At 44.6% G+C, this 24,591-nt stretch overlaps 1 protein-coding gene and 1 long non-coding RNA gene across 2 annotated transcripts; one reads left to right on the top strand and one right to left on the bottom strand.

Annotated features, from left to right (window-relative positions):
* Positions 1–419: 419 nt before the first annotated feature.
* Positions 420–9,008, bottom strand: sik1 (salt-inducible kinase 1). Its single transcript, XM_057037747.1, has 14 exons — positions 8,755–9,008; positions 8,142–8,333; positions 7,929–8,045; positions 5,871–5,934; positions 5,624–5,785; positions 5,040–5,164; positions 4,830–4,953; positions 4,504–4,724; positions 4,199–4,348; positions 3,998–4,114; positions 3,668–3,893; positions 3,335–3,589; positions 3,016–3,205; positions 420–2,922 (listed from the first exon to the last, which is right to left on the bottom strand). Exons 2-14 carry the CDS (start codon positions 8,292–8,294, stop codon positions 2,409–2,411), a joined length of 2,418 nt encoding a protein of 805 aa, XP_056893727.1. The 5' UTR covers positions 8,295–8,333; positions 8,755–9,008; the 3' UTR covers positions 420–2,408.
* A 13,482-nt stretch (positions 9,009–22,490) lies between these two features.
* LOC130530361 (uncharacterized) lies at positions 22,491–24,378 on the top strand. The gene is made up of 2 exons (XR_008951818.1): positions 22,491–22,975; positions 24,052–24,378. It is a non-coding gene; the product is annotated as an uncharacterized LOC130530361 (long non-coding RNA).
* Positions 24,379–24,591: the final 213 nt, after the last annotated feature.

The following is a 24,591-nucleotide window of genomic DNA, read 5'->3' as shown; positions in this document are numbered from 1 at the left end:
ATTTGAAGGCCGTTGCAAATTTTCTACTGGACAGTAAAGATTGAGCTAAGTTTGGCTAACTTAAGATATTCGAGGACATTTAAAATAGCCCCTGCAGTCGATTAACCTTATGCACGTTGGTGCATGGTAGACTGGCACGTATGCAGGTGGGTCATTGAACTGACTAGGTAATAAATTGAGAGAAAAACAGCCACTCATCATTGCTAACATTAGTAAAATGGGATCAGAGCCCATTTCTCTGGCGTAATGCTGAGACGTATTGATCAGCTGTAGACCTTCCTGCTGGTCCAGACAACCTAACTGGCAGCCTGGACTCTGTGGGGGGGGGGGGGGGGTACCAGCTTGGATTGTGATTGCAGTACCAGTTTTGGCCAAATACGGCTACAATAAATAAAAAAGATTTGAAACACTACACACAGTTTAGGAAGTGAACTTTATTTTAATAAATAGCCACATAAATAAACAATATACTTGAACTGACATTCTACTTTGTTTTTGTCCTTACACACAAAACTTGCACACGCACACACACACACACACACACTGAGATGCTCAAGTAACAAATGAGGAGGGAAAATAACAAAAGATTTATCCAAAGTATCAAAAAAGGGGGGATCAATCTTACAGGTTTGCATCGAGAGTCTTAAGTGCTTCAATAGTTTTGTGACTTTTTTTGTCATGAGAAACAAAAAATATCAGCAACAAGAGGAATAAAGTGCAGTTTTTTTGCTTCTCAATTGAGAGACTAAGAAGACAGATATCAAATGGGCTCTGGAGATAACATGAAGACATCTGCTTTTTAGTTTGTTCACACGAAGGCACAAGTGTTGGTAGTAAGTGCAGTCAACCAAAATGATTGAATTTTAGCACTGAATCTTTCCAATGTACAGCTAGGTTTGGAAAAACATTGCTTCTCTACAAGGTGTTTCATGGAAGTGAGAGCATTAGCCAAGCTTACAATGTGACACACCTCACACACGCTTACACAACATCCAAACTGGCTGCTGCCTTTAGCCAGTCTGCTGCCGATCGTTCCTGACCATTTCTGCCATTTACAGACAAAGAAATACAACCTTTAGCACATTATTGCTATTTTTTTTTACATTCTTTTTTCATTTTTTTTCTAAAAAAGTACAAAAATGAATAAGATCATGGTCCTGATAGTAAATGCTATAGATAATAACAACATATGTAGCGCTGGGGTTTGGTGGTGGCAGTTTTCTCACAGCAGAAACTAATGTGATCATGTAAAAATATTAGCACACAACCATGCTACATTTTGAGACAGCAAGTGAAAAGTCAGTAGTGTACTTGCTATAGAACAGATCTTGTGCTCTTCAATCTTTGGTTAAACCCCCACATTTCCTACAAGCATGTGAAAAAACAGCATTTTGAAATGATGTAGTCTTTCAGCTCCGTTTCCACAGTCTGGGGTTATTACATTACGTAACTAGTACCCGTCCTAGTCAGCTCGATAGCACAACAAACAGACACAGACGAGCAAACTTTAACTGACCTCTGGCAATTACGCATTAATATGTTGACCCTCCTGTGTAGAACCTCTTCGTTCTTTAGTATTTTAATGTAAATATTGCACTGTTCCCACAGACTTTGTTCTATACACTCAATTGCTGGTTCTTCTAGTTGTTGAATTGCCTGAAGAGGTAGTTAAAGCTTTCAAAAGCAAATAATATCCTTATCAGTTCCACACATGTAAAGTGCTACCAAGCTGACTGATGTACCAGTTGTGCCATCACTCAACCAGCAGCTTTGCTTTCTTTTAGTTTGGCCGATGAGGACATAGCAGTCATTTTGCAGCTTGAGGTAAAAGCAGTACTTGCTTCACTATCATTACCTTGCACAGAAGAAAATAAAACAACATCACAGTTAAAACATAAAACACCAGGAAATCCTTCGGCAAGTGATTCTAAAGCTTTGAGCTTTAAACGGCATGTCCCCTGCACCGTTTGCTGCGAAGGGACATGTTTTTAAAGGAATGTTTTGGTCTTCTATCAGTCAAATGAAGAACACTGAGAGCGGGAACCTCCCTGTAATAAAAACAACATCAAAACATGAGACGTGATTGTTGCGGATCATATCAGCTCTTCGTGTAAGTGAGTTTGGGAGGCTCAGGGAGCTGGAAAATCATCCTGTTTGTTATTGCTTTTCTCTCTGTCTGACTCTTTTTTCTAGAGTTTGGTTATTGCTTGGTATTTAGCTTATAACAGAAGATAACACACCAGTGTTGACACATTCTGTGTACCGCAGTTCATGAAACTGTAAATTTGTGGTTTTTACAGATCTTTTTTGTTTGTTCTTCCAGCTTCTTTTCATCTTTCTTCAGCACTCACAGTCAAGTCAACTTTTTGAGAAATCTTCCAGAGACGGCAGCAGCTGAGCTGGACGTTCTACTTCACCATCACACAGCTGCTCAGCTGCTGCTGCGACGTCAGACCCAAATCTTGCATGTCGGCATCTGCGCTGGGCACCGGACTCATGCTCCACACGGTCGACTTGGGAACGGCAGAAGGAAAGGTGCAGTGTCCTGCGGAGGGGGGCTGCAGTTTGACGCCCGTGTGGAGATGAGGGGGCGTCTGCTGGCTGATGTGCAGACGAGCCTCCAGAAGGTAAGCGGCAGAGGCCACGGGGGACAGAGAGGAAGAGAAGCAGGATGAGCAGGATGAGGAGCAGCCAGTGGAGGAGGAGGTGTCCAGGACTCGCTGCCAGGGGTTGTGCTGCAGAGCTACAGGAGCTTGCTGAGGAGGTAGGATGGAGGAGTTGTCAAACATGGCAGAGGAAGCAAACACGGAAGATGGAGGAGAGGGTGGCTGATGCTGGGCCCGAAAGAGCAAGGGATTCTGTGCTGGTCCGGGCTGAGGGGCCTGAACCTGAGGCTGGGACTGGTGCTGGATCTGTAGAAGCCTGGAAAACATCAGATCTGACTTAATCTCACACAAACTCAAACTCTTTACAGTTTTATGAGTCTCAGCAAATCTGACTGCTAATCACAGGTACCTCTGCTGATGCAGGACCTCTTCCAGCATGCTACGGTGTTCTGACAGGGTGGGGCCCAATGACCCCCGGCTGCCGCGGTTACAGGAGGGTGGAGGAACCACCTGCCTGGTCAGGCCCTTAATCTTGTTTAATCCCAGAAGCCCTTTAGTGCGTGTGCTTTTTCTCAGCTGCTGACGGAAAGCTTTGAGGCCTGTGGAGAGGCATTAAAAAGGTCATCCAAGGCTGCACCCATGAATGGATGTGACACTCCGGACATGGAAAAAGGGGAAAACAACGTTCACTAATGACACATGATTCTGTTTTCATGCTCTATTTTCACCTTGAGTGAGGGAGGTGTCTGAGGCTCTGCGGCCCTCCTGGAAGCTGGCAGCAGGCAGGCTGCCTTGGGCCTGGGGCTGGAGGTGGGAGGAGAGGGCCAGGGGGGCTCCGGCAGACAGCAAGGCTCCACCTTCAGCCCCTGAGGCCTGAGGGGTTGAAATCTCACCCAGAACGCCCTGCAAAGATGGCGCTGGGCTGGATGAGGATTTCAAACAGCTGTCAGACGAGGCTCCATCCGAGGGACTCACCACAATACCTAAAAGACAGGAGGCTAAAGTTAGACCGAGTGTCTGCGGATAAACGTGCACTGCGCGTGTATGAATGGCGCACTAACATGGAGGGCTGCACTGGTGGAATCGGGTGGAAACCTCAGCCAGAGTGTGCCTGCGAGAAGTTGTGGTGGGAGGAAGAAGGGGACCAAGAGTTTGTGTGGCTTCCTCCTCCTCTAGGTCCCTCGGTCGCACCTCTTCACTGATGCTGGTTTCCAGCAGGCTGTTGGGTGAAATGGAGCGGTTCCACAGCAGCCTGTTGAGACTGGCCTCCACTGGAAACACCACCCTCTGAAAGAGAATCAAGGCCGTCACTGAGGGTGACCTGTGTATCAGACCTTTGCTGTATAACTGCAGGGTGTGACCCTCCCACCTGCTGAGTGCCGTATGCTCACCTGGAATAATCCACCTTGCTCGAAGTCCTTCTCAGAGTGGAGAGAAGGAGGAGTCCTGCTTTTGGGCGGCATTGAAAATGCTGCACTTCTAAAATTGTCTGTTGACTCCACGATCGTCTAAAATGAAGCAGAAAGTCGGAGCCATTTTAGACCTGGAGCACGAGTGGTGAAACAGGAGACGGTTCCAGCTGCGGTGCTCACCTCTGGGCTGCTGGTGTCAGAGGTGCTCCTGGGCCTCTGGCCCCAGGTTCCACACTGGCGGCTCAGTTGCTGTGTGCGATGCTCTCTCACCCTCTCCAGCAGCAGGTAGTAGATGGCAGAGAAATGATTGTAGCTGCTGCTCTGCAGAGACTGATGGAGGGGAAAAAGAAGATTAATGACTTTGGTCCAAACACCAGCACAAAGCTGCTGCCTTCGGTCCCTATCAGTGGTCATTTGGACCACGTGTGGTGTAGTATGAGGCTATGTGCAGGTCAGAGCTGGTGTAATCAAACGTTTCCAGGCACCTCAATGGTCTTTTGGCGGTCGATGCCCAGGGTGTTCATGATGCTCAGCACAGGCTCGCTGTAGTCGCCCAGGTTGGAGTTGTACTCTGTCAGGGAATGAGAGAGGATCTGGCGTGCAGCTGTCGGGTCCGCCAACATCCACCTGTGCTGTTTGATCTGGGCCACTGTGATCCTCCTGGTCGGGTCCACCACCAGCATTTTACGGATCAGATTTTCACAGTCTGGCGGAGGTTAAAGTAGGAATGAGCGTTGGAGTTTGAGCAGTGTAGCGGCAGTTATAGCCAGTGTTAGCGTAAATGGTCGGCGGTTGTTAACTGTTGTCGTACCTTGAGACATGAAGAAAGGGATTCTGAATCGACCCTCTGTGACTCTCTGTCTGAGTGCAGGAAGGCTGGCTCCATCAAATGGAAGAGAGCCACAGACCAGAACATAAAGCACCACACCGAGGCTCTGTGAGGGAAATAACAGAAGGTCCGGATTAACATAAGGAGACTCAAGCAATTCCTCATTTGGAAATCCACCTTGTACCAGCTTACCCAAATATCCAGCTGAGGCCCCTCGTACTCCTTCCCTTCAAATACTTCAGGGGCAGCGTAAGGCGGACTGCCACACCACGTAGACAGAGGCTCCCCGGCATTGTAGAAATTTCCAAACCCAAAATCTGGGGAAAAAAAAAAAAAAAGCTTCAAGTTTTTTGTTATTCAAATATACTTTCTAGTAACTATGGTGACTGAAGGTCAAAAAGGTCTTGTTTTTCAGATTAATGGAGCAGCTGAGCAGAGCAAGGCAGCATTAGTGCCGTGTCACCTCTCACACAAGGTGGCTCCTGTTGTGCTTCGCACCACTACGAGGCTGTAATGTAATCTAGCGGGCCTGTGCGTGTGTGCCAACCTCATTAGCCCTCATTTATTAGTCTTGGTGAAGTAATTTTTCACACTTAATCACATAGAGAGGCAGCACAAGGATTTAAATAGAAGGATTTAATTACAACCTCCCCCTTGCGAAATGCTTTCTTCAAGTGAAAACAAATTAATTTCTGATTAAAATAAATGTACGCGATGATTCATATTGGGCAGCACCAGGACACACGATGAGAGAAAACTATATTAGGACGACCTACCGGCCAGTTTGATGTTCATGTTGGCATCCAGCAGCAGGTTCTCAGTTTTCAGATCGCGGTGAACGATGTGGTGTCGGTGGCAGTAGTCCACGGCTGTCAGGATCTGCCAGAACTTCTTTCGGGCCTCATCTTCGCTCATGCGGCCGTGTGATGTCAAGAAGTCTGCAGGGAGAGGAGACGTCTTGGTCAGAGCGCCGTTAAATGTTGGGTAGGTGTGTCAGAATATCGGGGAGAAGGCCACACTCACCAAACATCTCTCCGTTCTTTGCATACTCAGTCACGATGTACAGCATGTCTTTGGTCTCCATGACCTGAGAGGGACAGGAAAACGAGTTTGAACTGGGCCATCGGCAGCAGCTTATGATCAAGACTAATGCATTTTAAATGCAGTCTTTCGCTTCAGTCTTCTGCTTTTCTAGGAAACATTTCCTGGCCACGAACCCTCCGCCTCATCATACTTCCACAAAAATGTGTCACACACACACCAGCATGACCTTTGGTGATGCACGGTTTTGCACAATCCAGCTGTCATCCACTTCCTTATATCAGATGAGAGGATGTTCTTTTTCAGAGTGACAGCCTATTTCTAGGAAGAGCGTTCGCATGGATCCCTCTCATGTAACCGAAGCAACTCAACGCGACCGCTCAAACTTCGCAGCAATGAAAGATGTTATGACCAAGCCGTTCACCTCACGGAGGAGCCCTCAGGGCAGCGAGGCTGTGGTTGCACAACAAAGCAATTTCCTTTAAAAAGCTGAAGCTTGCTGAGAAAATGCTGAAAGGCCAACTCGGAAAATAAATGCCGGTGAGATTCTCTGAATAGCAGAGCTTGATGCGTTTCAGCTAAAGAACAAACATGCATTAGCAAGGAGCTAACTGTAATCTGTGAGATAAAGCAGCTCTCTGGTGCTCTGTCACCTTGTGGTGCTGCTGACGTCACGGCTCTGGAGAACAAGGGCGACACTTTCAGGGCCCTTAAACTCTCCCAGAAGAGCGCATGAGGATGTGACAGATACAAGGTCAACACCAGGAGACAAAGAGAGGAAGAGAGAGATTTCTGGATGGCTTTCGTAAACACAGCCAGCCCCCAAAGAAACCTAAAATATGACTCTTGAATCACAAGACGTTCTCATGCCAGTATGACAGAACACTCTGGGAATGTAATTGTGTACAAGGCTTCTTACCAACGCTGTGCCCTAACCATCTGACTACATCACCTCCCCAACCCTGGGGCACTACAGACAGAGGACATCTATGTTTGACATCACAGCCATGGCTGCACCTTTACAGGGGTGCTGGTCGAACTAACCATGTGACCTTGAAAAGGTGAGGGAAAATATGAATAAAAATAAATAAAAAAATCACACGCAAGTGGACACAAATGTGTTGGAGACTATAGTGATTCCATCGACAAAAAAATAAATAAATCAGTTACCAATACAACCTGTTCCAAGGGATGGAGCGACCATTTTGAATCAAAATATCACCAGCCTATCGCATCCGTAGGGGTTTTGCTCTAATGTCAATAAGGGGAAACGCAATTAAAAAAATAAAAAATTCCATGATGTGATTGTTGCAGTTGGGACGCCTTCAGCAGCTCTAAATCAGCCAGTAATCCCCAGCACAGCGAAGCAGCACAGAGCGAAACAAAGGGTCAAAAAATCCAGGCTGAATAACAGAGAGAAACGTGCGTTTGTTGTCAGCTGCGTGCTCAGGCACTCGCAAGGCTGAAAAGCGGATTCTTCCCGTTAAGTATTCAATTTGATTAGGAGTAAAGCTGGACTTTGCAGGGAGTCCTTCACGTGACGCTCAGACACATTGCACTCAGCCGCAACAGATGCTAATAGGCTTAATAAACAGATCCCTGGAACAATCTCTAGCAACGCGGCGGCGTCTGTGTTGCCCCACCGCACCACTCCAAACGTGCACAGTTCCCGGCACAGACTGGGACACGGGATTATTCTCATTCGGACGCACTCGCATGAGCAGAAGCAGGTGCGAACGAAGCAGAATAACGTTCAGTCGCACAGGCATCGCCACATCCTAACAGCAGTGATGCGGCACGTTCCGTGCACCTTCATTGTGGTTCAGAAAAACACTCGTATTAATCCGCTCTGCATGCAGCTGTCGCAATCAAACATTTGGTCATGCTGCCCTCCTGCACACAGAGCCTGCAGAGACCAGGCTGACTATGCTCCAGACAACCCCCCCCCACCCACACACACACACACACAATCCTGCACGACTGCATAGAAAATGACATGCCCAGTGGCTCCGCTGCAGGGGGATGAAAGAGAACACACACCTGGTAGAGTTTGATGATGTGGGGGTGGTTCAGCAGTTTCATGATCTGAACCTCTCTGTAAATTTTCTCCAGGTTGGAAGGGTTGAGTCTGGTCTTGTCGATGATCTTGATTGCCACCTGCAAAAGCAACATAAAGGGGATTCGTGTCCGGCTGTAGGAGGGTGGGGGGGTGCATTAAAGTGCAGTCACGTAACAAGGAGGCGAGCTGCTGACCTGCGTTTTAGTGACTTTGTGTCGAGCGAGTTTCACCACTGCAAAATTTCCCTTGCCCAGGGTGCGGATGATCTCATAGAAGCCGACCTGCAGGGGCCTTCCCAGGCCCGGTCGGGACTGAGCTGCCTGGCTGCTCTCTGACATGATCACCATGGTGCAGCGACGGTGGCAGCAGGTTTAAGGCGAACACACCTGCAAGGACAAACAGACATTATTTTTATTTTGTGATTTCAAATAAATACTTGATATATAACAGGGATAATTTACTTTTGCGCATACGGGTTAGATTACCCTAATATATATAAAAGCATAAAATTAATATTGGTACAGTGTTGTCATAATTTATATTTTAGAAAATATCAGTCGATAACAGGAAAGGAGCAAATGGTAAATTCTTAACTGGCCAAATGTAAATGGTAATTCATATTTTAGCTCTGAACTATCACAGGTATTAAACCTCGACAGTGATCAATAAATACGAGAGAATAATAAACAGGAGCGAAAACGAAAGTCGTAGTTCGGATGATTTAAACGATAAACATAGACCCGCATTACCAACAGCAGCAAGTTAAATGAACTAGTATTAGGAGACATTCCGCAGCTCCGTTCCTACCTCACACGGACATAAACCGCCTCCTCAGACGCTTCGCAAAGTTCTCGTGTGAGACCTGAATCATTCCACAAGCAAAGCGGCGATTCGGCGACACGAAATGCGGAAAACTTTTCTTCCCTTCTTCGCCGGGAGTTTAAACAAGTGGATGCGGCCGGGACTGGGCTGCGGCCGGAGTGTGCCTGTGCGCTCTGGCGGAATGTAGAGCGAGGCTTCGGCACTCACTCAGGGGAACTCCTCCTCTTCCTCCTCCTCCTCCTCTTCCTCCTCCCTCCACCATAACAAATTGATACCCACCTCATTAACGTCACACTCGCGTCAGAGCTACGAGCTGGGTGCAAGGCAAGGCCGAACCCTCGCGCAAGGCCCGGGTTGCTGAGCAACCGTGCGGCTCGGCCTCGCGGTGACGCGTATGCTGATGGTGGGGTTGCTGGGAGATGGGGACGGTGACGTCAGTCTTAGAGACGTGTCACCACGTGATATTTCCCTCTACCGGGCTTTTGCACGCGGACTGCCCCGCTTATGGCCAACGCGCGGTAGCGCGCGACTTCATCAGAAACAGAATGAGGAAGTAGCTGGTGAACTGGATTATTTTGCTTTTCAATTGACTAGGTTATGATTCTACCCTATTCTAATCGGTTGAAAGTTATCTAAATATGTTCATTAAACACTGCTTTATCAACTACAGTTCCTGTTTTTCTCCTTTATGTTTTTGTTCATTTTTAATTATTGGTTGTTAAAGTTGCAGTCGGAAAGAGTTCTCAGTGCTGATGAACATATATCCTGGTGTGTAAATATCTGCCATCTATAGCTTAGCAGCGTTCGACTTTGAGCGTTGGGTCCAGCACTAAAGTTGAACACACCTCAGGCTGAACACATCTCTGACCTCAGGGTGTGTCCCAGCTGCTTTTAAACATGCTAACCTTGCAGCTGCTCTTATGGAACAATCCCTTCACAATCTTCCAGTTCTCTCCAGTTTTAGATTTCTTTCTGAATTATATCAAAGGGTTTATAGATGAGCGATTTTGATCTGTTGCATTCATTTCAAAATGATTTAAACAACATGTGCATCGGGTCTCCATCTGGTTGTCTGGCTGCTGAGATTTGGCTTCAAGAGTTTTTAACGATCAGCTTTTGGCTGTTGCCTCTAGTAACTGTTGTTTTAGTGCTTTTTGATATGATTGCTGCTTTTAAAGCTGTCTGTCACAGAATATTTTATTTTTTTAATCTTATCTTGGTTTTTTGAAAGAATGTTTGTCTCTGACCCCTTATTCTCATCGGATCCCCCAAAGGGTAATTTTATAGCCCTTATACTTTTCCCTTGATGATCCATTTATAGCAAATACGTTTATTATTGTTGAGCAACTCTGACCCAGGTTTAAGACTTGAGGTGACATTCTCAGTCACTGTTCCAGATCTCTCCAACTAGAGATCTTATATTTACTTTTTTCAGCTGAGCACTTTGGCCAACAAGGGCTGTTTCCACATGTGATGTAAATAAAGTAGCCACTAAAGTCAAAGGACTAGATATCATCCTTCTGTAGGCTGCTAGCAGAGAATAATAAACAACATAAGAAATATTTCCCAAAGATTTAGAGAAGAAAGTTGTATGTGGAAACAAGCTGAAATAAGCCACAGTTTGACAGATGGTGAATCATCGCTGCTGCTGCACGAATAAAACAACGCCACCAGGGTTATTTGTGAAGTTTGCGCTGAGGCTTTTGTTGTTGTTCAATGATGGTTCTGAGTTTTCTAGCATTTTTAGAAATTATTTGTGCTTCACTTGTAAAAATGAACATACAAAATGTAAACCAGAATGTTTAGAATAAAGAAATCCTCTGTTTCTGGGGATCACAACAGTATCTGTATAAGGTGTTTACAACCTGTGCGACCCAAACGTTGATAGTGATAACGCATTCGGCCTTTCCCTCCTGACATAAACATCATCACAGTCAGATGAGATGAGTAATGACCTCTACAGACATGAGGGATGACTGTGTAGGTGAGCGTAAATACCAGATTATTCTGTTAAGAGGTTCAAAACCACAGACATCATGTCTTCACTCAAAGGTCACACAGAGTACTAATGTACACTTACTGTACAACCCCCGCACCCCCCTCTGCACCTCTGCTCACTCTTCCTGTGAACAAGCATCTGAAATCCATTTGTCACATTCATGTGATACGCTCTGCATTTCCCGAACTTCCTGACAGTTACATAACTGGCACGCAACCAAGTCCAAATGTCTGACTGGGCTGAATAAAGAGGCTAATGATCAACATCAGATCGTGTGTAGTGAGACAACGTCCAATGTGTCCATTATTGGGTCCTGAGTATTAAGCTAATAGGGACTCAGTGTTACAGCATCTCAAAAGCTACAAGGTGCAACTTCACAATCAAAGTATTGTAGATCATTGCTAAAGTCAAGTTTCATGGAAATGTATGATTAATATGGATTAAAGTAATGAAATGAAAATTAAAGCAACAAGGATTCTAGTCATAAACAGGTTGTCATTACTGGAAATGACACCCCCCCTCCCTACACACACACACACACCTACGTGCTCTCTCTCTCACTCTCGCTTTCTCCATTCTCCTTCTCTCTCCCACACTATCTCTCTGTCTTTCTCTCACACACCCTCTCTCTATCTCCTCCCCGCTATCTTTCTCTCACACAAACACACATCCGAACTCACCCTCTCTACCTTTGAACAGAAAGTGAAAATAGAATTAAACATGTAAAATGTTTCCAGTCACTTACTTGATAATTGAACAGTCAACATTCAGCCCTGTTGCTGCAGTGGCTCAAATTTAGCTTTTGATTTTTTTTGTTCTGAAGGTGTGAAAAACAAAGATTAGCTTGCTCACACATCACATGCTGAATATCTGCAGAGCAACACAAAAGTGAAGGAGCTGAACAACGTCGCACTTGTATCCGAACTCTTCCAAAATGCTGGTGTGTGCTGGCAGGTGACTTCTGAGGCACGTTTGAGTGCAGGAACAGCTGGAGGCCTGTCTGGACTGGATTTCTGTGCTGTTATATTCACACTGAATATGGGGGCCATGAAGGTCTGCAACAGTCTTATCATCCTAAAATAAAAACCTACTTCTACGTTCAACCTCTATTCTCGCCTCTGTTCACACAGCGGTGATATTTTTATTTCGCGTTGGGTAATTTCCTCTTTAAATTCTCATTTTCTTAAATCATGCTATTTTTATGTGCTGATGTTAAATGACGATGTGTCGTCAATGCATGCTGCTGTAATTGATACAGGAAGTAATGAGTCAGGCTTCTCACGGTGTACAAAATGTCCTCTCACACTGTCCACCACCCTAGATAGCATCATCAGAGAGGCAAACAAGACTCAAAGACTGGGATTCTTTCCAAGTAATGATCAGGCTATTAAACTGCTATCATGGAACTGCGTCCAACTACTGTATCAAATTCTACTAAAATGTCCCGGGGCTACTGACCATCTAAGTTGAAATCGACTTCAAGGTCAGATCACAAGACGGCAGATGCGGATACGAATCAGCAAAACAAGATTAAATATGACCCTGTGGGAAAAAGCAAGTCCTAACCTCAACAACAGATAGGATCTGCCATAAAGCGCTTATTAAACATCAGCTGACCTCGTTTTTTTTTTTCAAACACACAGAAGTCAGCAACAAAACTTCTTCCCAAATGTACTCTCCATGCCAACATTCTTGTATGATCAGTCTGCTCAAGCTTTCAGTGAATGTCTATTGACACCCAATGGTGACACTGCTAACATGCTATGCTAATATTTGCACATTGTGACCTTGGCTAATAATGAGCCGCAGAAACAGAAATATGAAGGGTGGATGTATGGATGATAATGTAATATACGTCCAGGAGCTCTAAGTACCTTCAGGAGCTGCCTCTAACATCCAGGTCAGAGCTCCCCAGCAGAGTTTTGGATGCTCTCTTATCATCTCACAAACAGCCCCAGTTCAAGTCATTTTTTTCTACAACCAACAACGGCACTCAGACCTAATGTACAACCAGTTCTCCTCGCGTGTATCGTCAAGAAACGAAACAGAAATTCTTTTTTTGGAAGGGACACTCACAATGCAATGTTTGTCTCAAGGGCAGTTTTGGGAAAAATGCCATTATATCACAGAGTTTCAGATAAAATGACATAAATTTCCCTGAGTCCTTGCGGTTGGACCACCAATGCTGCTGTTGCTGTTAGTAATCCTCAAGACCGTGTGTGCAGCTATTTTAAAACACTGTATTAAGACTTTTACAAGCTTCTTTTCCTTTTATTTGTCACTGTTAAGTTGGTAGTGTGCTGTAAAGTTTTTGTTTTGTCTAACTGAATATTACACAGTTACACCCATTCATGACAGTTAATTTAGAACTGTTTATAATTGTTCAAGGCTCAGTTTATAATGCATTAATACCACTAGCAGACCCAATTTTTGTGTTCCATTTACTTGCCTTGCTTTATTTATCCATTTAAATTGCACCTGGGTTTTGTGGCCTCCAACAGCCTGTAAAAAGGGCCATTGTCTGATCATTTGGTGCCATTGTATTGCATGGAGGACAGAGGTACCATTCTTCTGTGGTAATTAATGTTGGTCTTGTCTGTGCTTGTTGACTTTGGCAGGCGAACACCGTCCTCGTGAGCTTGTGCGTCAGGCTGTCATGCAGGAGTTCCAGCGCTAGCCTTCCCCAAACAAACAATTTCAGTGATGAGTGCCCCCCCCCACCAAACACACATACCTCTTTCTCCATGTTCAAAATTTGTGTTCGGTTTTTGCTCATAAAGCGCGTTTGTCCATTACAACGAGCGACTGGTTAACGATGTTCCAAAAGCCATGGGTTCAGTTGGAGGTAGAGAAACAGGGAAACGGGATCAGTGTTACAAGGCTTTAGACACACAATAGGAGATCTTTCTGGAATCTTTGTGGAAACTTCAGAAACAATGCTATCAATTGTCTTACTGCAGTGTCGTCATTAAAAACCCAATGACAGAAGGATTAGCCTGCTAGCTTGCATTTCTACACAGCTTAGAGAAACATCACAACACCCTAACAATCAGAACTTAAAGTGGAACGCTGTAGCCCTACAGCTACTGCCCAACCAACACGAATGTTGGACAAAAGCTTCATGTCAATGATTAAGCTGTTCCCTAAAGTTCCTGACACCTCTTAAAAGTGCATGAATCATGTTCTTAATCTTTCTCTTTGGTCGTCATGTAAAGAGGTCGCAAAAAGTTGAGTTGGGGGCAAGAAGAAAAATAACAACTTCTTCTCTCTTCATATGATAACCATTCACCACACCAGCCCATTCTGCTCAGGAATGCGCAGCGACCAGCAGAGATGCAGATGCAGTAATCCTGCGGTGTCAGTTATCGCTGGGTGTGAATACCTGGCTGCACACCAGCTTCAAACAACCTCTATGAATGCATGTAAGCGTGCAAAAGCCTCTTTGGAAACAAAGCTGTGTGCGTCATACAGCAGAATGTTATCCTGAGCAGAGCGGGAGTACCTGGAAAGATGATAGTATTCGTGATGGGGGGAGGGGGGGTGCAGATAAAGCACAAAGGACATAAAATAGAGCATTAAACAGAGAAATGGGACGACACGAAGGGAGGAACATAAACAACAGTGAGCCTTCTGGGAGAGGGGTCAGCTGGGACAATAAGAGAGAGTATCTGTCATTTCTAAAGGTCTTGATGAAACACACACACACACACACACACACACACACACACACACACACACATGCACACACACACACACACACACACACACACACACACTTAATTCTATACTAATACAAGGATTGACAGAATTTAGCTGCTTGTGATGAAATGGATTTGATGTATTGGTTTAAAACAAATGAGCTGACATTCACAGTCACACACTCACATACACACACACACACACACACACCACAAACCTGCATGATAGCACTGTGGATTAAAGACAATTCTATGTAAACACATACGACCGTGGGCCTTACTTACACCAAGCACAGGTGCACTGCTGAGGCTGATATCATTTTTGCCATGTCTGCAGTGCAAGTCTGCAAATCCACCCATGCCGAGTCTGCGTGCCCACCCACAGGATGGCTGAGGCCAGGGTGGAATAACAGCAGGGTTTCTCCTCCTTATCTTCCACCCAGTGATATAAGCCAGTGATGTATGCACTTCAGACCAGTCAGGAGTGCAGATAACCCACAGCTGACTGGAACCATACTCACTCATCTCTATCATCACACACCTCACTCTGTATTTTGTCCACACAAGTGCACACATATGCACCTTTGCATGATTTGGGTCTCTTTACTGAGTCAGGAATCTGTCTGATTTATAGGATTACTGTAGTTCTGTCCATGCTCTCTGTAGTCTGCAGTGTCTCTAACACTGTCTTGGGTGTGCTAGTGTGCGGATTCTTTATTCTATTTTAACATTCTATTGTAATTATTCTATTGTTATATTCTATTCTAACAGCTTGATGCATGCAGCTCTGAATAAAAAGTGCAAATTTCACACTCACAGAGTCAGGCTCCAAATTTCTTGTCTGGTTAGCAAGAAGCTCCAGAACAGCTACAAAGGCCCATGTCAACACTAAGTTATGTGACAGGGTCGTATCTTTTCCCACAGAATGATGAGTGCTCAGTTTTCTTCTATGAGGATTTTCCTCTTCAAATACATCTCCTTCAACATAATAAGAATACTAAAATGACTCTGGGAAAGTTGAGAGGAAATGAGTTTACAGCACTCCAGGACAAATTAATTAGTCAGCAGTATGTGCTCATGTGACATTTTTATTATTTATGGTACGCGTTTAGGTCAGGTAGAGTGAATGTTGCCCCTGTCTAATAGTTTATGTCACCATTTTAGTGTCTAGTCCATTGGCTTTGGAACCATGACTAACTGGGGGGAGCTAACAGGTACAACACCTTCTTGCTTGCTTCTGTGGTGCTGCTATAGTGATGGGAAGGGAAATTCACCTGTCCTCAAATGTGACTTAAGCAATGCAATCTAAAGTGTGGTGTTGAGACATTTCAGTCTGGACAGAACGTGTGGGGACACCGCACAAAACTCTTGCTGTCATCATTTGGAGAGACCATATGGTTGATCAGCTGGACCTCTAAATCGGATAAAAACTCAGTCAGCAGTGGAAGCGGGAAAAGTCTGGAGTTAATAACACACATGCAGAGAGGAGCTTTGACAAATGGATGATAGTTTAGGATGGAGATTAATTTAAGTGGGGGAAACGATCATTTCTGACTTTTTGATTCCGTAATAAACCTTATTTAGATTTAGTTTGATTTACATTCACATTTAACAATTGCTCACTTATTTTAACCCAGTTGTTTATCCCAGAGCGGGACAGTCTGTTCCAAGTCAACTGGCACCGAGGTGAGCGGAGCGTCATGTGGTTTTAATTTGGTGGTGGACCGTTTAAGAGAAGTCTGCCAGAGAAAAGGACAGCTAAGCATGGATTAAGAGACCTAAGCTGGGTGAAGGAGGCAGCAACAACATTCAGGACATCTGTGCGTTCGCCTGCTCTTGCCATGTGAGTGCGAGGCCTTTCAGCCTCGACCAGTGACGGAGGAGGGGAGGGGTTCCGCACCCGCACCATAGCCAAAAATGGACAGCAAGAGCTGGTGTCAAAAGGTCAGTCCTACGTGTTCAGACAAAGGTTTCCTGAAGTGCAGGTACAAATGTCCCGAAACAAAACCACTTCTTCATTTCAATTCTGCCCCATTACCAGGAAACGACTGCAAAATGTCACCATGTCAGGAGAACCCGTCTGCAGCGTGTGTGAAATGGTTCCTTTATTCATGCTGCAGAACAGCACATCCAGAAATGTGGCATTCTGACACGTTTATGAAATCGGTCTATTTTTACCATGATGGATCCATTTCCACACCAGGTTAACTCCGGGTATGAAAGACCTAAATAAACACAAATGATTTCATGTTACTCTTTGGCATCAACGATGGAAAATAAAATAATTTTCAAACTAAATTTCAAAATCAAACGTTCCAAAGTAAAGACGGCCATAAATTCCTTCCATGAGGAGCCACTGAATGCCAGGATCTGCACGCTGCCATCTTTAACCGGCGAGGTCACATGCACATTGCTCGGTAACAACTGGGGATGCAGCTGCCGCTCAAGTACCTCTAATTTAATTGAACCTTATTTGTCGAGCGTCTGTCAGAGGGGAGATTGTCGGCCTGAGTCCGACTGAACGTGATGGGCAGGCGCGGCTCATTGATTGAGTGAAGCCTCCCACCATTGGGCGAAAAAGATGCCTTGGAATTGATTTGTGATCTCTTCTAAGCCATTCTTTGATGAACACTATGCTTATAAGTTAAAGCTATTCTAGTTGTAAACTCTCCAAGCTGCATTTGATATATTTACAAGCTAAAGGACTTGCTCTGTGTCATTTTGTGCACTATAAATGCAATATAAACAGACCAGTCGAACAGTTTTCCCTCTTTTCTCCAAGCGCTCACTTGCGCTCTTCATCTGATACCGGACCACCCGCTGCTCACTTTAATGATTAACCTCAGATTAAGTGCGACACAAAGACGCTGCTTGTTTCCACTCGCCGAACACCCTGCACCCTGTTTTTTCTTTCATGTTTTATCTCTTTGCACTATAGGCTCTCCACCTTGTAAATGTCAACCTTTTATTTCAGGAAAATAAATATTTACAAGGTCAAGCGACCGTGAATGTTCGAACCCTTGTTGTCTTTAGCAGGAAAAACAACCACCTCTTCTAATTTGTTCTAATTCTAACCTATCTTAAATGATATCAGCCTGAAAATCCTCCCATGTTCCCCTGCCCTGCTGCTCTATGACTCAACATTATTATCTCAGTGTGATACACTCCGTCTGTAATTATCAGAAGGTGTATGCTGACATTTCTGCTGCCTTAATTATAACCCAAAGACAGGGAGAAGGTGGACTTCCTGCAGGAACAATCGTATAAAAATACACTAATTGCAGATTAGGTTTGGTCAGGCGGGGAGCTGATAGAGGGTCGGTCTGATAAATCAGCCACTTTGACTTCTCTCCATAAAAACAAAAACTTTTCTGCTGTTGCTGGAATTATCCTAAATTCTCTCAACATCTCCCTTCTTCCTCATTAAGCCTTCTTTTTCGCACAGGCGATGATTATTCTCCCTCCTCCTCCTCCTTTTGGTCTCTCCTCTGCGACAGCGAGCGGCTCAATAGACGGTCGGTCAAAAGGAGCCGCGGGTGATGATGTCAGCAGCGTGCGTCAAACTCTCAGGGGCACAGTTACAATCCCCTTACCTAAACCGAGCCACACGCTGAGATCACTGCACACCTATCAGAGTTGCCCGACCAGCGGTGCATCTCTGCACATGCACGTCACTTTCAGTTCCAATTCCAGCCCTCAGTTTAATATACAGAGCCGGGGGGGGGGGTCTCAGTGGGTCTGCTTCCTGCTCTGTTGATCAGTAGACTTGACTTAAGGGGGGGATTCAGCATAATTCCCCTTCAGCGCTGTTTCTGCAGCAAAGTGCAGCTTCTGCTTCTTGTCATATTTGTCTCACAGCCTCACAATGGAAGCCTGTTGTTGGGAAAACAAATCATCTGCGCTATGGTTGGCATTTATGGCTGGTTGCGTAATAAAATAGCGTCAAGAAGGAATCCGCTCTGCTGGCTTGGTTTCCAAAGGGTGGGGGTTTGTGCACGCTCACATGGCATGATGCAACTATTCACACAATATATTAGTTAATATCAGCAGCAAAATAGTGTCAGTTCCATTAAAATTATTCAAATCAAGACAGCTAATGAGAAAAGTGTTAACCATCTTCATTTTATAATCAAATGCCTCAAAATAAACAACCAAAATACATTTCTGAATTTATTGTTGACCTCTAACACATGGAAATTCAAACTTTTTTGGTGCAAGTTTCTCTGAAATGGAACAGATGTGTGTTTATAATTATTATAGCCATTTTACACCAATTGGAGCTACCCATATTTGTAAAGCTGTACCCTTCAGTAAAATCCTGCTCTGTCAGCCTCTGACACGGAAACAGGTCAGTTTCTAGCCACTAGCAGCCCCAACTGGCATTATTAATTACAGATCACATTTGTTACTGTTCCCCATCCTGTGTGTCAATAGACAGTTCAGCTTGACTGTAACATCCGTCACAGGGTTTAGCTACAGCGTAGAAGGGAGCTGTGGGTGCGCTCAGCAGAGTGTGAGCTAACCCATTAACTGGTTAGAGCTGTCAGAGGGGCTGTGACCACAGACGCAGAGTGTTTGTGCTGCATTTACGTCAGACAGCAGCTGTGCTTCATCCAACCCCCCCCCCCCCCCCCCATCCCCGCAGAACTGACAGAGTCCACCAGACAGGCTTTAAGACTGTGGAAAAAAACACAACGCTTTAAGCCATATGTTGGTTTCTGTGGACATGCTGATGTGCTGTGCGACACGGACAGACAACGCACAGCAGACACGCAAATGAGCTTAAGGCAGGAGCCTGGGGCCTTTCCAAAGAGGTGAGAGGGAAAGATTCACACGCGCAGGTACAGAAGGCTTCCATAATCCACGATTTGGCATTTGCCATAATCCTTCTTGGCATTTAACGAACACTCCTGAGTGATTATAACAGGTGTCATGTCATGTTTAAAGCGGGATTAGGTTGGTTTTGGCCCGCATGTGGGTAAAGCGCAAGCGTTGCGTGTAAACGGTGTTTATTGATTCAAATATGGGAGCAGAGTGACGTCAGTTCTTTCCCCTCACAACTAAAACGAGAAGACACTGATCCACTGTTTGTTTTCTCTGGCTTCTTGGCAGAATTGCATTAGGATGAACTTTAGCAATTACTTTTGTATGAGGGAAAGGCTCGACAATGGAGCCCAGTGTTAAAGAAAGTGTACTGAAAGTCTTTAACTAACATTACCGAAGGTTTAAAAGTCAGATGGAGCGAAGCAGAGAGCTTTACTGAAGACTCACAGCACCAGAACAGTGCAGAAATAAAGCAAGGTTTAGTTAGATGTGTCTATTTCCAGTGACCAAAGTACGATCAGCCTCACACGTGAACGTTTTAACTGATTTTACCTAGAAATAAATGGCAAACAAAATCCCAGCTCCACTTCAGATGAGCCAATGGAGAGAGAGAAGTATTAATCATAATCTCTTTGTGACAGAGTGGGCGCTCTGCTGGCGTCAGCAACTGATGTCACTGAAAGCTGCAACACCCCCCCATCCACAGTAAGCTCAGAACAACTGCATCACGGCTGGCTCTGTTAATCGCCTTGCTGCTCCCTGGAGGACACCCAGGAGTGGATAAAATGACTAACAGCCCCCCCTCAGGTGTCTCTCCGTCCTCTTGTGCGTCTGTGAGGGATGGCGACAGGTGTGGCGGCTGTGGTGCTGCAGTATGAGGGGCTGCACAGGACAAAGGCTGTTACTGAGCAGATAGCTCAACAATGAGCCCTGAACCATCTGCTGCCCGACATGTTCAGCCGGGTGAAGGATAAGCGAGCGTGTGGCAGGCGCGAGATGAAGCGCAAATAGCACATTTCGTAAAACTTAATCCCATCAAAAGCCATATTTCTACAAAGGGCAATTGTGACAGGGGCCCGAACATCTCTACCCACAGAGGAGTCATTAAAAACTTTGAGAATGTGCCGTTTCACCGTCAGCTGGTGTCACACTGTCGTATTCTTGGTGGCGAATGTTAATCTAAAGAGATGCGGAATTGTGCATATTACGCAGCTATTACATAAAGAATGTGTGCGTAATGGCTGTGTGAAGCTGCACTGATGATCGTTTTCATCTGCAGTGTGAACTCACTGACTCCTGGTTTATTTTTAAAGTCCACTGACGCTTGCAGTAAATATGCAAAAATAACAGCTAGAGCAACTTCAGCAGACGCCTGTGCAGAGAATAAACTCATCTAGCCCATTTTTACTGCAATTTAGTGGATGGAAACTTTCACAAAGCTGCGTTAGTGAGCACCACACTGCAGCTACGGGCCCTTCCATGTTCCTGTGTAGGAGCCATAAACACCAACCGAACAGGCAACTATCATGAACTGAACGATTCCAGACAACTAATGCAAGCAGGACGTGAGAGAGAGCTCACAACGAACCCCAAGCCTTTCAGGTAGAGACGGGAATCAGCCGAACTCTGTTGCCTTGGAGATCAGCTGAGTGTGCTGAGAGTTTGAGCCAAGCTTTTGAGCACTGAAGGTTGGACTGAACTCTAACGCCGGTTTGAAAAAGGAGAGAAATGTTCGCACTGTAAATCTGTCAGACAAGCCTGCATCCAAGATGAGATAATTATAGTTGTGCTTCATAGCTTTCCTTTTTTAGTGCTGCTTTTCCTCCTCACGTCTTTCAGCCCTAATTCATTCCATCTTTAAAATTGGAGAATTGTCGGCCACATTTGCCGGTTTTGTGCAGTATTTTGTCTTGCGTTTCAAAAAGAAGTGCAGATCTTGGCAACGACGTGCCTGGAACTAAAAAAGATGAAACCTGAAAACATACATGTCACAAGACACTAATTAACTCACGTTATTAAGAACAAACAGAGAGCAGCATTCGTGCCAGTGTGACATGCTGAGAGGTCAGAGGTCAGAGGTGAAGCCAGAGCGAAGGCGTGACACCGGTGCACTAAAGCTGAAAACATCTGTAAGTTCAAAGCAAACATTCTGGCTGCACAAGGCACACACACACACACACACACACACACACTTGCTGTTACACAAGGTTTTTAAGTTACTGTATGTTTTCCTTCCTCGTATAAACCAATGATGGGATGTGTGCACAGGCAGGTGTGGAGGAGAGTCCCGCTGAGCACATGGATGGGTCATAACCGGATGCTCTTTGAATGTGAAGTCAACCTTGGCAACTTGTGGTGGTGACCACTGTTGCCTCACAGCAAGAAGGGTGAGGGGTCAAGTCCCCTAGGAGCCAACCAGGACCTTTTCTGTGTGGAGCTTGCCTGTTCTCCCTGGGTCCCTGGGTTTCCTCCCACAGTGAAATAGTGTGACCCCAGTGTGAGTGCAAATGGTTGTTTACAGTGACCTGGCAACCTGTCCAGGGTGTATCTAAAATCTCCAGCCCCCCCCAAAAACTCCATCAAGGGGAAAGTGGTAGAAGATGGAGGGGCATTATTCCTTCAATCTGAGCGTACACAAGAGTTTTGAGGATCTTTTGCAAAGAACCTGTAGTTTGAGCAGGTTTGAGCTTTGCTAGAGCCCAAACTGTATTGAGGCCGGGGCACATCATACGTGACCAGGAGCCACACCTTCCTTCTGCCTTTCATTTCCAGACTAAACACAGGTGCGTGCACTCTTGGCTCCAACCCCACATTTGCTGCAACCAGAAAATAATATGAAGTGTCATTTTACAAAAAAAAAACCCTGAACAACTTCCATTCTCGTGATGATCTTAAAGCTTAAATTAAAGATTAGATTAGATACATGTCCTATCCTGTTGGCAGACATCAGCACTCGTGACACTGGAACAAATGATGGCTGTTGGCAGCGTCCCTAAGATGCCTTTCAAAAATCGCTCGAGGTTTGATGGCGATGCATCCGTGAGCTGACAGTTCCAGCCTGTTTATCCCGGCCGTTATAGTCAGCCAGAGTCCTCCTGGGGCTGGGAAAAGATAAAAAGGAGGGGCTGCACTCCCATGGGATGCATTTCACCTTTGACCTGGATACAAAAAGACAGGAAAAGGAAGCATTTTTGGTAAGATTTAAGAATAACGTGAGAACAACAATGAATATTTTGCTTTTTTTAATAATACTGTGGTGCGTGTTTGTACCCAGTGACGAGGTTGTCTGATTCACAGGTGCCTGATTAAATCTTTGATCTCTATTGTTTCAAAAGTGACGGAAGGCATGAAACTGCATGTGTCAGTGCAAAAACAGTGAGACTGCGTTGCAAACGCAGGTCCCATGACGAGCCGCAAACCTCCAGAAACAAGATTTTAAAAAGTTTGTGATTTCCTGTGCACGGAGAGATGACTGATCTATAATCTCTGCCCAACCACATACCTTCCCACGTGCGTCACTCCCGTCTCAGCTGTGACATTGACTTACTGTTGTGTCATCAAATGTGAGCTGGCGATCCTTTTGTGCTCTGGTGACTCTAAGGAATCACAAAGGGAAGTACCGGGAATGCTGTGACTGAGCGCTTCAGGATGAACGTTAAAAACACCGGTCAGACTGGAGCTGAAGGTATGTGCTCAGAATCAGCCTTTCAGATCTGAGCAAACACAGGTAGCCCAGGCAGAGATTTGGATAAGCCAGGACAAAGCCTTCCATTGTAGGAGCGTCAGAGTTCAGGGAAGGAAGAAAGAAACAGAAACATAGATTCACACAAAAGTGAGCAGTTTCAACTTCACCTAAAACAGATGAGAATCGAGTCCCTTTGATGACAAGATGATCTAAAAACTTCAGAAAATGTTCATTATCTGCTTCCATTTATGTTGTTATCAAGTCCAACAAACTGAACTCATTTAAAGTCAAATACAGGCTCTTTACTGAGACTGTCTTCTGAGACAATATTTGATCTCTGTGTCTGTAATAAAATATGTGCTTGGCCTCTTGCTACAGACTGACATTTCATTATTGCTCTTCACACCCATCAAGATACACACGAGCTCCCATGTCCATCATTATATTGTACTTTTTAACGTTTTCAAAAACAATATATTGTAATACAAAGATAAAATACATCAAATAAAATAAATAAAAAAATCCAACTTTATCCGGAGGTAACAAGACGTTATTTATATGATTTGTACAAGAACAGATGTTTCTTCTCTATATTTGTGCTTTTGGTTACTTTCGAAACATTTTCCCCAAATTTTCTTCTGTAGATTGAGTTTAGAAAAGGTCAGTGGTATTAAGACAGTCCCTGTGTGATTTCTTTCCTATGGGTCGGAAAAGCAATTGGAGATTTTTGTGATTTGAGATTTTGTTTTGCACGTGTTTGCAGTTGTTTCCTGTTGGCATGTTTCTAGTCAATCAGAGCACCAATCTGAGCCGCTGCCCTAAATAACACAAATGTTTCAATGGTCACAGTGTGCGGTTCTCTTCTGTCAGATGTGATAACTCACAACCTTCTTCTGGGCTGTTCTGCAGTCAGAAACTGTAATATTGACCACTGTTAGAAGAAGATGATACAAACCAAATGAAGAGTCTTTGGCCTCAAATGAAATGTTCAATGAATGAGATTGACCATGAAATCGCCACACAATTATCAGAGTGACGCATTTGACAGAGGTTCATTAATGTGCTTTTCATTCCAGAGCCCTTCAATCAGAAGGCCGGCCACCCTGTGTGAGGAGGGAATGAATACTGATGGCTACCGCTGTGATGATAATTGCCACTTCATAATGCAAATCTCAACACAGGCATCTTAAAACGGAAACATTTTAAATGCACTGTACTTATAAATTAGCAATGAGTCATTTCTGCTTTGGATTCTGTTCCTGGACGTGTTTGTATGGAAAGAAGTGGTTTATTTTTTGTTTAGATAAAGTTGTCGTGATTGTACCCATCTCTACAAACATAAAAAATAAAAAAGTTACTGTAGCAAACTAGTGATGATTAAAATACATCAATGATAAACTACATCAACCATAATCATTTAAAAAAAATAATAATTATAGCACTTTTTTTATTTTTCATCTTTCTGCGTTTATCTCAGAACAAGTGCATGTTCATTGTCGTACGCTGCCCTCCTGTGGCCAACAATAGAAACTACACCGGTAGTCAACATGGAGGACGAAGATTCCTACCGTAATTCAATAGAAGTTTTTTAGGACCGAATACATAGATATAATACC

The sequence above is a fragment of the Takifugu flavidus genome, chromosome 1 (assembly GCF_003711565.1).
Source record: "Takifugu flavidus isolate HTHZ2018 chromosome 1, ASM371156v2, whole genome shotgun sequence".
NCBI classification, from domain to species: domain Eukaryota; kingdom Metazoa; phylum Chordata; class Actinopteri; order Tetraodontiformes; family Tetraodontidae; genus Takifugu; species Takifugu flavidus.
Note: the sequence above shows the minus strand (reverse complement) of the source record. Positions and strands in the feature narration are given on the sequence as shown.

Coding starts and splice junctions, on each gene's coding strand:
- sik1 (XM_057037747.1), bottom strand. CDS start 8,294: ATGGTGATCATGTCAGAGAGCAGCCAGGCAGCTCAGTCCCGACCGGGC. Junction 8,046..8,141: donor ACAAAGTCACTAAAACGCAG/GTCAGCAGCTCG, acceptor TTGCTTTTGCAG/GTGGCAATCAAGATCATCGA. Junction 2,923..3,015: donor GAGGTCCTGCATCAGCAGAG/GTACCTGTGATT, acceptor GATGTTTTCCAG/GCTTCTACAGATCCAGCACC.